We start from the raw sequence: 15,346 nt of genomic DNA on the forward strand, positions 1-15,346 counted from the left end.
GTGTGAGAGAGAGAGAGAGAGAGAGAGAGAGAGAGTGTGTGTGTGTGTGTGTGTGTGTGTGTATGTTTCTTTTACTATGTCTGTATGCAAAATTGCACCCCGACTTACATGAATTCAATTTACGCGCTTGTTGTCGGTCTCACATGTCGCTTTACTTCAGGTCCTGTATAGATACCACAATTTAAGAATTTTCATTAGTAAAAATTTTAATCAGCTGCTTTCACGAGCACACATTAATTGGCACACGCTTTATGAAAAGGGCATTAGCTACTTCATTTGTATTTATTATTTCGAATTATTATGTATACGCGTTCATAAAACGTCACATTAAAAATATACGGCCACTCTGCGAGATATACATAGATGATGTGAACAACCTTCCTGTCTGGCTCCCGAAATAGCTGCAATTTCCTTGAGAAGACGATGGATGCTTAATGAAAATTTATCATCGCTCGTATTTAACGCCTCCACACACCAGAGTGTTTCTGGTAAAAATAAAAATGACTGAGATATACTAAAAGCTATAAAAGACAAAAGGAAGAATCTACCGTTTTTGTAGGTCGAATGAACGTTAACAGCGAAACCGCAGATGGCATTGCAATAAGTTCTCCAAGTTTCTGAAAGAGGCAACATTACAGCTGGGGCAAGTCTTTTAGGATTGGTAGTGACGCAGCTGATTATGTGGGAGAAGAATAAAAAATAAATAAATAAATAAAGTGAATGCCTGAGTAACAGCTGGCCAACGAACCAAGCAAACACAGTATATAAAGAATGGTAACGTCGTTTATAAACTTTGTTAAGACGGGGACTATCAGTAAAAATCTAACTACATTCATCATTTTGGTATACATACTTGGTTCGACTAAGAAATGAGCGCTTAATGTGTAAAGGAAGACAAGTCAAGTTTCATACATTAGTGGCAAATTAATATATGGTAAATATCACTATGAAGACCAACATCCAGCGTCTTTCTTAACTTTAGTATACTTAAAAGATATAATTTCTCTTCGATATTAAACTATTATGTAATAACTTGCTGTTATACCCGCGGCTTCGCTCGCGTGAATTTGGTAATCTGAAAATTACCCCTTACGACCTTAGGAGTTGAATTTTGAAAAATCCCTTCTTAGTGAGTCTCTACATTATAAAATAATGTAGTGCGTGTGTGTTTCGATAATATATTTCTCCTCATGTAATATAGGAAACACTTTAGTTTGAGGAGGCCCCGGACAAAGCAAGAATTTCGGGAGCACTCAGAACTAACTTTCAAGACTCACCGTTTGTCAGCGATTGTGTGTTCTAAATTTGGGTGTTGTCCCACTTTCCAATGTACAGAACTCAGGCTCAGCTCGGAAGTATCTACAAGTCAAATAAAGCTCAAAGCCCTTGCACAGCTAGAGCTCGATTACTCTGACCATTTTTCCACTGAACGGCAGTTATATGATAATAGCAATCGCAAACGAAAATTTTGCTAATAAAATTTAAAATCGGATAATTTTTCGAACATTAATTAATACTCATTAATAATTATTAAAATTCTGTGATATGCGATATGTCTTAAAGAAATAAGTATCTCAGTTCGTAATTCACGATTGTATATGATTACTATAATAGTTGCCACAATTTTTATTACTAGCTCTACCGGGACCTCAAGTCTAGAATTTCGCACTTAAATACAGGGCAATGGCCCGTGGGTCCCATGATTAATTTCAGAGATGTTTGATTTGCTAGCAAAAATATATTGTTGAAATTCGGGTCTCCCAAAATTATGAGGAACATGCAGATATGTAGTTTATACTGGGAGGTATTACCCAAAAATAAACAGTAAATTAGGAGAGTGTTTTCTCAGTTCGATTTCAGACAGCGCGTAATTTAAAATTATATTTGATATTTTAACCTAATTTATGTTTTTAAAGTTTTGGGTTCGGGAATACTTGTTTTTTTAAGGCCTCGTGATATCACTTTGCCCCCACTAATACGATCTGAAGAACGTGAACAGGTGAACCAGTAAGGTTGACTCTACTGCCGTGATTTGCGTCACAGCAATAGCCGGGAATTTTGATGGTACACCTGTCCAACGACTGACACAGATAACAGGAGAACATTCTTTCTTATTTTTTCTTTCCTGCCACTCTCCCTCTCTCTCATCATCATCATTTCTCTTCTTCTTAGAGCGATGGAAGCAAAGAGAGAGATGGCTAAGAATTTTCGTTTTCAATTAAAAACGTCCATCGTATTAGCAGGTGAAATTCTTTAAGATTTATTACTATGTACCGGCAAAAACAATACCCAAAGTGTATAACGAGTTGCAGTCGGATTTGTCTATTACGATTGTTGATTCGGAACGTATTGAAAAAAATATGCTTTGACGAATGTTCAAAAGAGTGATTTCTAGTGAGTTAAAGTAGTGCCCATATAAAAAGGCACGGATGAGTTATATGGATATTGCAATAGACAGGTCGACGATCGTATAACATATGTTTCCTTGCCAGAAACTTTAAAACTATGCATGTGGAGCTTATTTTCAAAAGTGAACATTTCCGCTCTTGCTAAATTTACAGTAGAAGTAAAAAACGTATTCCAGAAGAATACGTTTGCTTTACAAAAGTAGAAAATAGCCCAACAGGTAGCATGTAGAAATGGTATGAGAATATTCAAATACTATGTTTCTTGATTAACATTAAAGATTTGTTATCCCATTTGAATTTTGGAATTTCCACGTTTTGAAAGAAAATTAGTGGAAATGTTACCTGTTGGTTCAAATTGGAGCCTGTCAAGTCTGAAAAATTGGAAATTTCTACGTCACTTGTTGATTCCAGAAGGTTTAAACTAGCCCAGGGAAGTACCCTTATTGCCTTCTCGTCATTGACGTAAGAAACACCTTCATTGTATAGTGGAACCTCCCATAACGACCACTCTCGTTAGCGTACACCTCCACTGACGAACACAGTTTTGAATTACATCGATGGCACTCCGTGTATCTTACTATCCATCAACGGACACTCCACGTTAGCAGACAAAATCTTCGATCCCATGGGTGTCCGTTATCGAGAGATGAAAAATACCGAACTGTACGAAAAAAAGGTGGCCCTTTTGATCGAAACGATTAACTTTACCTTGTAATTTGTACCAAAAATATTCCCGTTTATATAATCCCGGTCGCATAATATGACAGAGCTTATCCCAAAGATTCATAAACCGTTAAAAGGGCATTTCGGAAAAAAGTGGACATTTTTTTCCTTTTGAAAATAAGCTACTCTCAAATGGTGTTGTGGCTCCTAAAAGTACCTAGCAAACTTTGTTGAGGGCATCGTTTTAAATCGAGAGACAATATCGATATGTACACGCTCAATGGCTAGTAGGAGTCTGAATTCATCAAACTTAAATTGTTATTGTGATGAAGACACCGTGAGTATATGATTAACATGGTAAAGGAGTCATGAGTGTCAAAAGTTTAAGAACCACTGCTTAAAACTGTATTCAGGACGGGACATGGGCAAGTGCGAGTATTGCAGTCACATCCCCCCCCCCCAGGCTACAAAATATTAGGGATTATACACATTGTCGAGTATTTAATTTTGACTTAAACTACTTGATGAAGCCCTAGCTTAAATTATAGATGAAATTTATATATATTTTATATCAAAAAGTTCTGTCTCGTCGAGAAAACGCATATGCATACAGACATCTCTTCTTTGATTTTCTACAAAAACTTCAAATACAGTGGAACTTCGCTTAACGAGCGGTTCGGTTAACGAGCAAAAATTGTGAACAAATTTTGATTCGATTAACGAGAGATGCTTCGCATTACGAGCAAATATTTTGAACTTTGTTTATTTATTTTCCCGTTGTCGCAACTGAGCTGATGATTTTTCGCTTTCGTCCACACACGTGCTGTGAAATTGTGGGTAATATTCTCCCCTACAGTCTCCGGTCAGCGTACCTAACTCAAAAAAATGAACTCCCGTATGAATGTCACTGTTTACGATATGAAACTAGATTTATCGTAACCACGCGTGTGTGCACTTAAAGCATTTTTTTAATTATGCTTGGAGAAAACTGTGGGCGGGCTGATTGTATTATCGAACGCGATTTTGACGGGCTAGCGCAAGAATAAGGAGAGATTGTATCCTTGGGGAAGACCATGGAACTGGAGGTTCATGAGCCCTTCATTCAAGAAATAGTGGAAGAACATGGTCATATCCACAGGCGAAATGATGAATCTCCATTGCGCGCCTCAGCAAGAGCTTATTGCCCGGGATCTCTTCTGAGGAAGACGAAGAAAGAAATGAGGAGTCCCTCACTTGAAATGAGATAAAGAGATGTGTTGAACGTGAAGTTCTGTGCAAATCTTTGTAGAAGTGAACCACCCCAAATAAAGCTGTAGCAGTGCGAGCAATAAATCTGTCCAACGGTAGTGCGAGCAATAAATCTGTCCAACGGTAGTGCGAGCAATAAATCTGTCCAACGGTAGTGCGATTTCTCATTTCCGAAATAACCAAAAAAAAAAAAGAAGCAAAAGCAAGTGCCGTAGATAGGGTTGTTTTTTAAAGTCACACAAAAACAATACAGAAGAAGTGAGTCCTTAAGTCACACTAAACGATAGTCTTTCTCTCTCTCTGGTCGTTTAGAGTAAGTTAATTTGCAAACATTATAGTTATCGTATGTTTATTTTATGGCATTATTATATTTATATCATTGTGTATTATTTATTATATTATTTTGCATTATTGAATGAATGACGTTTATATTAGTAAATTTTCTTGTGAATGAATAATTGGGGAACGAATTATCCAAGTTCCCATTATTTCCTATGAAGACGAACACGTTGGCGGAACGGATTAAGCTCGTTAACCGAAGTTCCACTGTATAAGGTTTATTCCTCGATCTCTAGAGCAGTGCACCGCTGAGCCGTGGCCTGGTAATAGGCCGTGAATTATTCGCCGTTTCATTTTTCTGACTTACATCTCGTTCATCGTGTGTATGACCGAGCCTTCTATTTACAAAAATGAATTTTCCGGACCACGGGCTTAGAAAGGTTGAGAACCTCTGCTCTAGAATAGAGTCCTGTCTGTCATCCCTTTGTGGGGAACCATGCTTTAGCCTGGTTCAAACTTAACTAGGCCAAGTTCTAACCTATACCATGCTTAGGCATGGTTCTGACTATGTTACTCATTTTTGTATTGAAGTATCAGAAATTTTTACCATCAGTTATAGGATTACCGTAGATATTAAGTGATTTATTTTGGGTTTTGACACTAAAATTTTGAATTACCACTTGTGTTATAGGCACGGGCAACTTCTCCACGCCCTACGCTTCTGCCCCTAAGAACACTATATATAAGGCGCACCATACACAGAAATTCATGTTTGTGCCCAGGACCCAAAGTTATGAAAAGCACGGGCCCTGTATTTCGTCACTGTATACTTTTGATATGTCTGATGTTTAATGTAAAAAGTTTGATGAAATGAGACCTGTTCAAATAGATTTACTAAGATGAATGAGAAGGTATGTCCGATGGTGTGCCTGAATTTTAAACAAAGCAATAAAAACCAAAATGTACTTGAGTTTGTTAGAGGAAGTCAGGCATTCAGACAGCATCTCACTCAATGACCCTATTTAGGCATAAAAAACATATACAGTTACCTACCTAACCAGGCCAGGTTCTAACTTAAACCAGGCTTTGGCATGGTTCTGACTATGTTACTCATTTCTGTATGGAAGTATCAGAAATTTATAATTAGTAGAGGAATACAAACACAAAACCCACAACAGGCAAAATATCGAACGAGGTGGCTGAAAAAAGACTCCCATAAAAATATGGATGTCAAATATAACCAAAATACAGCAACCCAATACAATAGCATATTTCACGAAAGAAAAACTAATAATTAGTACTATAAAAAATACACTGCCCATAAAAAGATTACGGTTGTCTTATTCTTAGTATGGATAGCTTCTCGATTTATCCCAATATGTTATTGTGTATTTCTTTTTAAACGTATCAATTCTGTTAGAATTTATGACCCCCGGAGGTAAGCTTTTATTAAGAACCCTATTAGAGCGACACCCCACAACCTGGAATTGTCCCTTACTAAACGATACTGTCGTCCCCTTGTCGAAGCAGTTGATTGACGGTGTATTAATAACTCATAGTCCATTCTATCCATCCCGTTGAAAATTTTAAACACTTCGATCATATCCCCCGACACCTGCGTTCCTCCAATGTAAACATATTCAAGAAATCAAGTCTTTCTTCATAGCTCAAACATTGTGTGCCAACAAGAGTAACAATAGTACGTTTAGCTCTTCTCTGCACCCCCCCCCCCCAACCAAGTCTACGTCCCTCTGTAGGTACGGTCTCCACAACCTAACGGCATACTCCAGTGCAGGGCGAACTAAGCCAAGCCTCTGAAAAGTAAAAGAATGATTTTAGGAGAACGCGAAGAGACCTTTTTAAGAATGAAACCGAGCATTCTATTTGATTTTTTGACCACCGCTGAACAAAGTTCAGAAAACCTAAGCCGCTCGTCAATGATAATTCCCAAATCGGTGAGCTTAGTTGCATCCGGGATAGTAATACCATTCAACTCATAAGTGAAACGTGGGTTGTTCGAACCAAAATAAGCGACCATGTACCTAGCAACACTAAAGCTCTTGCTCCATTCATTAGCCCAAGCTGCAATCATATTCAAGTTTGTCTGGAGTATCTCTCTATCGCTTGGATTTCCGACTATCCCATTAACTTCACGTCTTCTGCGAATTTGCTAACAATACCGTCGATACCCTGTTCGAGTTCGTAGATAAAAAGTGAAAAAATTATGGTCCCAAGGACACTTCCTTGAGGAGGGGAACTCCACTCACACCTGTCCAATCAGAAAATTGCCCGTTCACTATAACTTGTTTTGACCTGTTGTGACCTTACCGTGGATGTTAAAAATTAAGTGATTCATTTTGGAGTTTGGCGCTGAAATTTTGAATCACCATGTATGAAGTCATGAAAACGAAAAAACACATTCAGTCTGAAGCCTCAGAACACTTTTTACAAAGGTTAATTTTTTTCCGATCGCGTAGTGCGTTTATTGCTGTCGAATATACTGTATCTATTCATATGCAGTCACAGTCTGAGGTTTTCACGATGGACAACAAAGGACTGATGTTCACTCAACGTCATCTTATTAAGAAGTTGAATAAACTTTATTCGATGTATAAGCGACTCTTTATACGAGTTCGTTCCGCGTTACAGAAATAGATTTTTCTTTCACATCTCAAGCCATTAAAGTTTATATTAATTAAAGATGCTGTGTAATTAAGTGTTCAAAAAGGAAACAACCAGAACCAGTCGATCATTATCATTTATATATTGACGCACTTATCGAATAAATGTTAAATCTATCTAAAATAGATTTTTTTTATTGGATAATATCTATCAATAGATTGAGTTACTACAAATGAAGAAACAAAGCAATAATTTTTGTTTCTCTGATTTTTCTTATCATCGGCTCAATTCTTTTAAAGAAATAAATATTCAAAACGACGAATATAGATGCTGTCTTCTGTGTATGTCTGGCTTCTTTCATTCTCAAAAACTATCGACAAGCTTCATTAGCAAAAAAGAAATATTTATTTTCAATTCGATTACGAAGTAAATATTGATATCCTTTATTAAAAAAAACTAGATCTAGTTGACATAGAAAATACCATTCTACACATTTAGGGAATATCAAATAATTTAAACGTAAATTATATATAAGCTAAATTCAAATTTATTTTTTATATCAAGTTTATGAGGCTTATCACATCTTTATAGAATATTGAGGTGAAAAAATTAATTCCGTATGGCCACACAAGGCTAGGCCGAGTATAATCGTATTTATTATCGGCTTAAGTTAATCAGAAACCAACAGAAAAGCTGTTTGTAAACCAATCTAAAAATAGCAATTAATCGGATTTGCAATATTATCAAAAAACAAAATTAGAGCATCAACATGTATGAAATCAATTTTTAGATCCACTTAAAATCCTATTTTGGAAATTGTTGTTTCCCCAACGTCAACAACAACTCAAGAAAAATAAAACATTCTAACTTAGCATAAAATGGTGTTATTTTTGCAGTCCCTTTTCTTTTAGGAAACGAATGCAAATAACAATATTAATAATAATCTCTATAGGTCATCGGGAAAAGTTTAGATGCATACGTAAACTCTCCTTTGTGTTAACGAAAGAATAAAATAGAAACAATCTACACCCAAGCTCATAGGAGTTGGTTGGATGGTAAGCGGATAAAAATAACAGCGGCTAAAAGCATTTCCGCTGTTAAAAGCTTTCAGATAATTGATTTAAAAGTCTACTGCTGTACACGCAAGAAGTAGCTGACTCCAGAATATTCATCGATTACATCATAAGAGATGCACGCAAACAAAAATAATATACGTATATATTATACGATTTATAGGGAAAAAAAGTTAGTTGTTTATTAAGGGGGTCTTTTGCTTTGCATGCCTTGGCAAAAATATTCCGGTTTTTACAATCATTTTTATTACGTTAAAAGTTAAGTAAGAGAGTGATTTCTTTACACTTTCGGTTTTGTTTTCTTACCATTTGATCGCTTCGTATAATTGCCCGGTCTCAGTATAATAATATTCAATTAAAAATATTAGAGACGTTTTATGTTCGCCTTATTTGTTTTTACAAATACGATATTGTCATAATAAAAGCAAATATTTTAAATTAAACGAATGCTTTGGTTTTTAAATTTCTGATGATTTTCAAATTTTAAAGATACAATGCAATGTTATTTGAATATTTTTAACCCTTTATTTGGCAGTGTTGCTCTCAAAAGCATTATAGTTTTCTTATATTTTTCAAGCAGAGGTTTTATATTTTGAAAGTTTCGGCATTGAGGCTTCTAAGTGACTCCTAAACGTTTGATTTATACTTGTGAATTGAGCGCGAAGTTTATACAATTGCCAACAGATGGCTCAAAAATGCACGTGTCTCCTACTTTTTGATAAGCCATGCGAAGACGATTGTTAAACCTAAGATTTTGGAGTGAAATATCACTTGTGAAGGCAAAATATTGATGTGCATTCCTAAAAAATAATGCAAAGTAACGTTTTCAAACAATAAATTATATTTTTATACTGTGTTCCAAACTATATAATTCATATACATATATTTATATGCTGCCTGTAGGCAACATTGCCAGTTATAGGCAAGATGAGCAGATTATATTACAATAATAAGCAACTTTGTGCAATATTTTCTGTGACTTTGACACGTAAGTACTAAACAATGTTTATAAATTTAATAATGATAGCAATTTAACATGCTTCTAATGCACACTTTTAAGACACTGCAAAAGAAAAAAAAGTTTGTCCGAATTTCGAACTAAAAAATATGTTTTTAAAGAGAAAAATTAAAACACAATTATTTTTATACTACTACTACCACTATTTAACCGTACATGCATCTCGTGCACATTCTTTCTGAAGAATTTATAATGAATTGGTGTATGCCGGAACGTGTTGAGTTGTGCTTTTATACTACGTATGAGCAGAAATACCGACTATAAGCTTGGGATTTCTTCATCAGGTATTTTACAGTTCGAAAAACGCCCAGGAGTAGTTCCTTACAGACATGTGCACTAACAAAGAGCACAAAGGCAAAACAAGGGCAAAAGAACGTCAGAACACTCGACTGGGTGAAGCAAGATATTTCATTGAAACTTGCCGACACATCTGAAATTTTTTGTTACTGTGAAGACAAAACTGCTCTGAAATACTTCAGATGATATTTTGACTTGAATCTTGTAAATGAAATAGTATATCAGATTTATACGTATTCTGTGCAATCGATAGATTTATGCATTTCTTGGCCACCGACATGAGTGTAAAGAAACAAACCGTAAGTTATAAAAAATTCGTAGTAGTGATTGCAGATAATCTTATGAATGTTAGCAAGGAGATAAACTGCTGGACTGGGAACCACAACTTAAGAAGTTACCATTCCCAACGCAAGACAATAGATATGATTCATATGACCACTGGCCTGAGCATAGATCAAAGAAACGATGCAGATTCTGCAAAAATGGATATTCAACCGTTTTGCCCAAATTGTAAAAGGATTTAGAGCATGGTTTCCTAAACTTTTCATTCCATCGCACCCTTCTTCAGGGATTTTTTTTCTCGCATCACCTCCCAACTCAAGCGAAACCGTAGGATCCTACGTTATACCCGTACCTTGTATCGTCCCCTCCCGCCGGACCCATTCCATCTCCCAACGGGGGGCGATATTGCCCACTTTGGGAAACACTGGTTTAGTGTTTTGTGCTACACAAGAACGGTTTCAAAACTTTCCATATCAAACTGTTAAGTGTTCAAAAAATTTCTTGCCTTATCATATTCAAATTAGTAGTGCCTAGACTTTAGTATGCCTAGAGTATATTTTTTTCATGTTGAGAAAACTTCTTATGTGAAAGAATTCTTATAAACGTTTATACTTTTTTTCCCGTATTTTGCCAGTTTTGCTTATAGAAAACATTTGTTTTTTTTTTATACTGCTACTAGGTTGGCAATGTTTTCAAATATTAACAATAATTTTTCCCCCATAAAGTGACATACAAGACACCTTTTTACTCTATATAACTCCTCAAAAAAATTTCTTCGCATATTTCAATGTTTGACATTTAAAGGGTTAAAAAGTCGTCATGTAGGATTTTTTACTTAGTGTATTTCTTGAGATATTTCGCCACGGCACTTACATTTTCAAAAACATAATTTTAGAGACTTGAGGCACTTGCACTTACGTATTTTTATATGAAAAAATACAATCTTTGAGAAATTTAATATTAAAATTATCGTATATTATTCGATATAACCTAATTGCATTTCAACTATTCATAATTAAAAACACATTTACTAAGAAAAAAAATGATACTCAAATTAAGATTTAATTTTTTATCCTGAAAATATGAAACGTTCAAGTTGAATAGAATCTTTGATGTTTTTTAGACTGTGGCTCTTATATGCCTAGAAATAAGGTATTTAAGAACAAGATATGTTTCATTCATTTTATACTGTATATTATAGAAATGAATGCAAAAATATCAGTCTTACCGTGTGTATCGGCTTTTGGACGTCCGAACGATTCTCTGTCCGATTTGTAGTCTTCTGGTGTAAGTTGCTGAAGTAGAGGTCACTGATGACTTCTTGTTGATGACAGTTGAAGATTTCTCCGAACGATCAAACGTTTCAGTTTTAGAAGAAGAAGCTGACACAAAATCCGAACGTTTGGTTGAGCTAACGTTACTGAATCCATAATTTTCTTTGTTCATCTCTCTGAATGCCTCTTGCTGCAATTTTTGGAAAGACGTTGTTGCGGCACTTGAATTTTCCTGCTTATATGTTTTATCCATAAATCTTTCTTCGTTGGCTGAATCTTGGTTGTCGTTGTTAGCGGAACTCTTACATTCGAATACTGTTGCTCTCTCACTGCTGCTGTTGCTGGTGCTAATTTTGCGAAAAACTTTCGATTTGAATTCTCCGAAATCATCCGCTTCGGCAAAGGAATCCCTCATAGAATTTAGTCCTGAGTGGCTGCCAAAAACTTCACTTCTGAAAGTTGAAATTGCCGAGCTGCTGCTCTCACTAAATGCCTCTTCCTTATTGCGTATTGTTTTAGATCCCATGGTGATCTGCTTTGAGTTGTCTTCCGTGAATGTCTGAGACTGACATGTCTGCTTTCGTACGGATTCCAGCTGGCAATCTTCTTTTAAGCGAGACATCATAGAACGGTTCTCGAACATTCCCGCTTCATTTTCTGAGTTGGCATCCATTCTTTCTACAACATTCTCTTTTGAAGATGTCAGATCACTTGCAGATCGAAGTGAAGAACCACTTATGATTGCTGGGAGCGCATAAAATTCCGGGTCGAATTTTTTTGAAGCGTAATAGTTTTCTCTATCGTTAGACCATTCAGTCGAGTTGTTCGCAGTTTCTCCAGCTATCACTTCTGATGCATAATCGTTTTTATTATTGTTAAATGATTCTGACTTAATTCTTTTGTAAACTGAATCATACTCATCTAATTCTTCAGTCCTTGGAATGATGCAGTCAGCAGCTTTCTCCGTGGATTTCATTTCATTCAAGCTATCATTTTCCGAAAATTTCTTTTCCGAAATTGATTGCCTCAAATCGACAGTTTGGTTTGTTGACTTATCTATAATTTCACAATCAACTTTTTGATCCCTCGCACCAACCGTTGGATGGTCATGTGGCGTCACTAACACATCACCAACAGTAATTTTGCTACCATCAAGCCCAGAAAAATTTGTCTGGTTATTAGATAACGGTTGTTTTGATTTTTCTGGGTTGATATCATTACTCTTCGAAGAAGCTAATGTTTTCGCAATCCAGTCAGCCACCTCAGAAGATTCTGTTTGTGTTCGATTACTAGCATAAGAGTATGGTGATGTTCCTAATGAGATCTTCCGTCTTTTCTCAACTAACTCTTTCACGCCACTTTTTACATCGGTGCCAAATTTAAGATTTGCAGTATGCAAATTCATAGCCCGCCTATTGTCAGAAAACGATGCCAACTCTGTTCCAGAGCAACTGTTACTTTTTCCGTGTCGAACTATAACTGTAGGATTTTCCAATGATGGCTTTATCACTGGTATTTCCAGTGAAGGCCCCTTGAGTGTAGGTGACCTCTGAGAGATATTTGATGCATTTACTTTACTCGGAGTTGATGAAAATGTAGATGGAACATTTTCTCCAATGGGTTTGATTGTTAGCTTCGCTGGAGCATGGCGATCTGTATGAAATGGTTTATTGCCATCAAAAATACCTGAGCTGATCACACTCGCTGCCTTTGGTGATCTAAACTGAACTGGAGATTTTTCTGGAGATGAAAGTTGAGTATATTTATTTTGATTTGTGGTGAGATTGGATTCTTTGGCTTGATATGTATCATATCTTTTATCATCACAAAAATCGGCATATTTAATTGTTTTCATTTCAAGCATTCGTGATCGTGGCTCAGTTACGTTATCAGATGTTTCTGAAGCGTCTTTATAAACATCAGCAGTTTTGTTCGTGTTATGAAATAATTTCTCGCAATATGTCCTTTTCGTAGGTGCTTCACTATTGCTATCAGTAGAATCAATTTTATCATATGATTTTACAGATGCTAAAGGGGAGTCTTTCGAGACATCTGGGGATGTCGAAGGAAGCGTTGACTGGTATGAATGCAACTGGCCAGCCAAACACGAAGACGAAGTACCGAAATTCGATCTCACAAAGGCAGTGGCGTTTGATATGGACTTATCATAAGTCGATGAACGATCCGTTTCAGATTTTTCATAAAAATGTAAACCTAAATTTTTTGAGGAGCATGCATAATTTTTTTTAGCAGTTTTCCGAATGCCGAAAGCAGTTTCTACGGCCACGCGTTCCGATTTCTCCGTTTCCTCCTTCTGAATTTCCACTTTCGAACTCGAAGCACCGATTTCGAAATGAGCCACTCGACCCGTCAGTTTTGGTGCAATTATGGGAGACCATCTCTTAACAGGATGCGAAACTGAACTATCCTCTAAGTCCTCTGCAACTGTTAGTCCATCTGATTCCTCAACATTTTCGCATTCCTCACAACAATCTCGTAAAGATTTGCCATGCACACAATTTAGCGAGTTTTTCCTGGTAAACGAGAATTCGTTGGTTCTATCCATACTTTCGGGTAGAAAAATTATTTTTTATGACTCTAAAATATGTAGCAGAATTCAAAACGAATTTTTTTTTCAAATCGTGAATTCAACGAACTGATAACGGACGATTATCCATCTCTCACAAAAGTTTTTGCATCTTATTAAATTCAAATTATTATCTTGACGAAGTTATAACAACAATTTTCATTCAATGAAATAAACTCGTTTAACGATATCTGTAACACACGTGCAAAAATATATCGGTCGAAATGAAAGATGTCACAACATTTGATGAACTCTCACATTCACACAGAATAAGCATTAAATAAAATCTCGGATGAATTCATCGATTCAGCCGATATCTTCATATTTTTCCACAGAAAGAATAGAATTCCAAAACGAACTCACACTCACCGCACAGCACCGAAATGATAGAAAGCTTCTCTATCTGAACCAATCCCGCACACTACTGCCGAGAATTCCGCAGTCACTCACAAAGATCCGGCTAATATTGACACAGGAAACACCTGAGTTCTACGACCACTAACTCCGCTTAAAACTTAGCTCACGCGAGCACACTGCCAAACGCGCACAAGCAGTCTTCAAAAGAATTTCCTAAAATTAAAAGTCATTCACGACGAGGGGAAATTGTGTGTGCACACAAATACACACACGCGCGCGCGCGCATATACGCATGTGACCTGAAACCCTGAATTTTCACCTGTATAAGATAGCAGCAGTTAGGCAACCCTGTTCTTTACAAACACGCAAGCAAGTATCCGTGGCTCTTGAATTTAAAAAAAATATATTATACACCGATGGAAAATAATACAACGTCTAGCAAAAAACCAGTAAAGACTTCAGTAAGGATCTCGGGCCAGGAATAGTAACCACTTCAGATTTCGGGATCAAAATATTGCTTCGGAAGCTTTTGGTTCGACTTTTTATGTGTCTTAAGTCTTTCTTGGAAATATAATAAAAGCGATTTCAAATGAAAAAGTGGTTACTACGAAACACTTTCAATTATAAAAAACCGGTTCCGCATTTCATTTCTCAGTACAAAATAATTTATTTTCTGATAAAAATATGTATTTTTGACCTTGGAAACGATTTAAAATAAATTAAAACCGTTTAAATTGGATATTTATCCATAGGAATTCAATTATATGTGTTGATTGCTTTTATTATCGATAAAAATGACGCATTTGGCACCAAAGACGATAAATAATTTTTTATTAAGTTTCGTGGTGATTATTATTTTTTTTTTTTTTGTTTAGCCGCAATTGCATAAATAAATTAATTTTAAAATGAATTTGATTTTTTTTCTTATTATTCTAATATATCAAGAAATTCTACGAGAAAAACAGCGCGATTTCTATACGAAAACATGTCTCTTAAAATAATGAAGAGAATAGTTTTTTTTTTTTTTGATAGATGGTATGTGTAATGTGTAGGATTGGAAATTGAAATCGGGCGGGCATTGTTACATCATTGTTTACTTATAATTTTCAGAGGTGCGCCATCTATTGGTCAAATTAGAAAATACGAACAAATGCGGTATGTTTTAAAATCTCGTGAATACGTCTATAATACAGTACATCGTGATAGCGATAGCATTACATACACTCGTTCTTATTTTT

At 35.9% G+C, this 15,346-nt stretch overlaps 1 protein-coding gene across 2 annotated transcripts in view; it reads right to left on the reverse strand.

Moving 5' to 3' along the window:
* Positions 1-15,346, reverse strand: part of LOC149085130 (3',5'-cyclic-AMP phosphodiesterase-like) — a 342,555-nt gene that overhangs the window by 319,706 nt on the left and 7,503 nt on the right. Inside the window, exon 1 of one of the 2 annotated variants that reach the window (XM_089232943.1) lies at positions 11,119-12,070. The exons of the other annotated variant lie outside the window; for it this stretch is intronic. Coding sequence (XP_089089069.1) covers positions 11,119-11,837 — 719 coding nt within the window. The 5' untranslated portion in view covers positions 11,838-12,070. Of the gene's footprint in view, positions 1-11,118; positions 12,071-15,346 lie in introns of those variants that run through there. 2 annotated transcript variants of the gene reach the window in all.

The sequence above is a fragment of the Pholcus phalangioides genome, unplaced genomic scaffold (genome assembly GCF_987345545.1).
Source record: "Pholcus phalangioides strain wild (caught in Gottingen) unplaced genomic scaffold, Ppha-v1.0 ptg000007l_1, whole genome shotgun sequence".
Lineage (NCBI taxonomy): Eukaryota > Metazoa > Arthropoda > Arachnida > Araneae > Pholcidae > Pholcus > Pholcus phalangioides.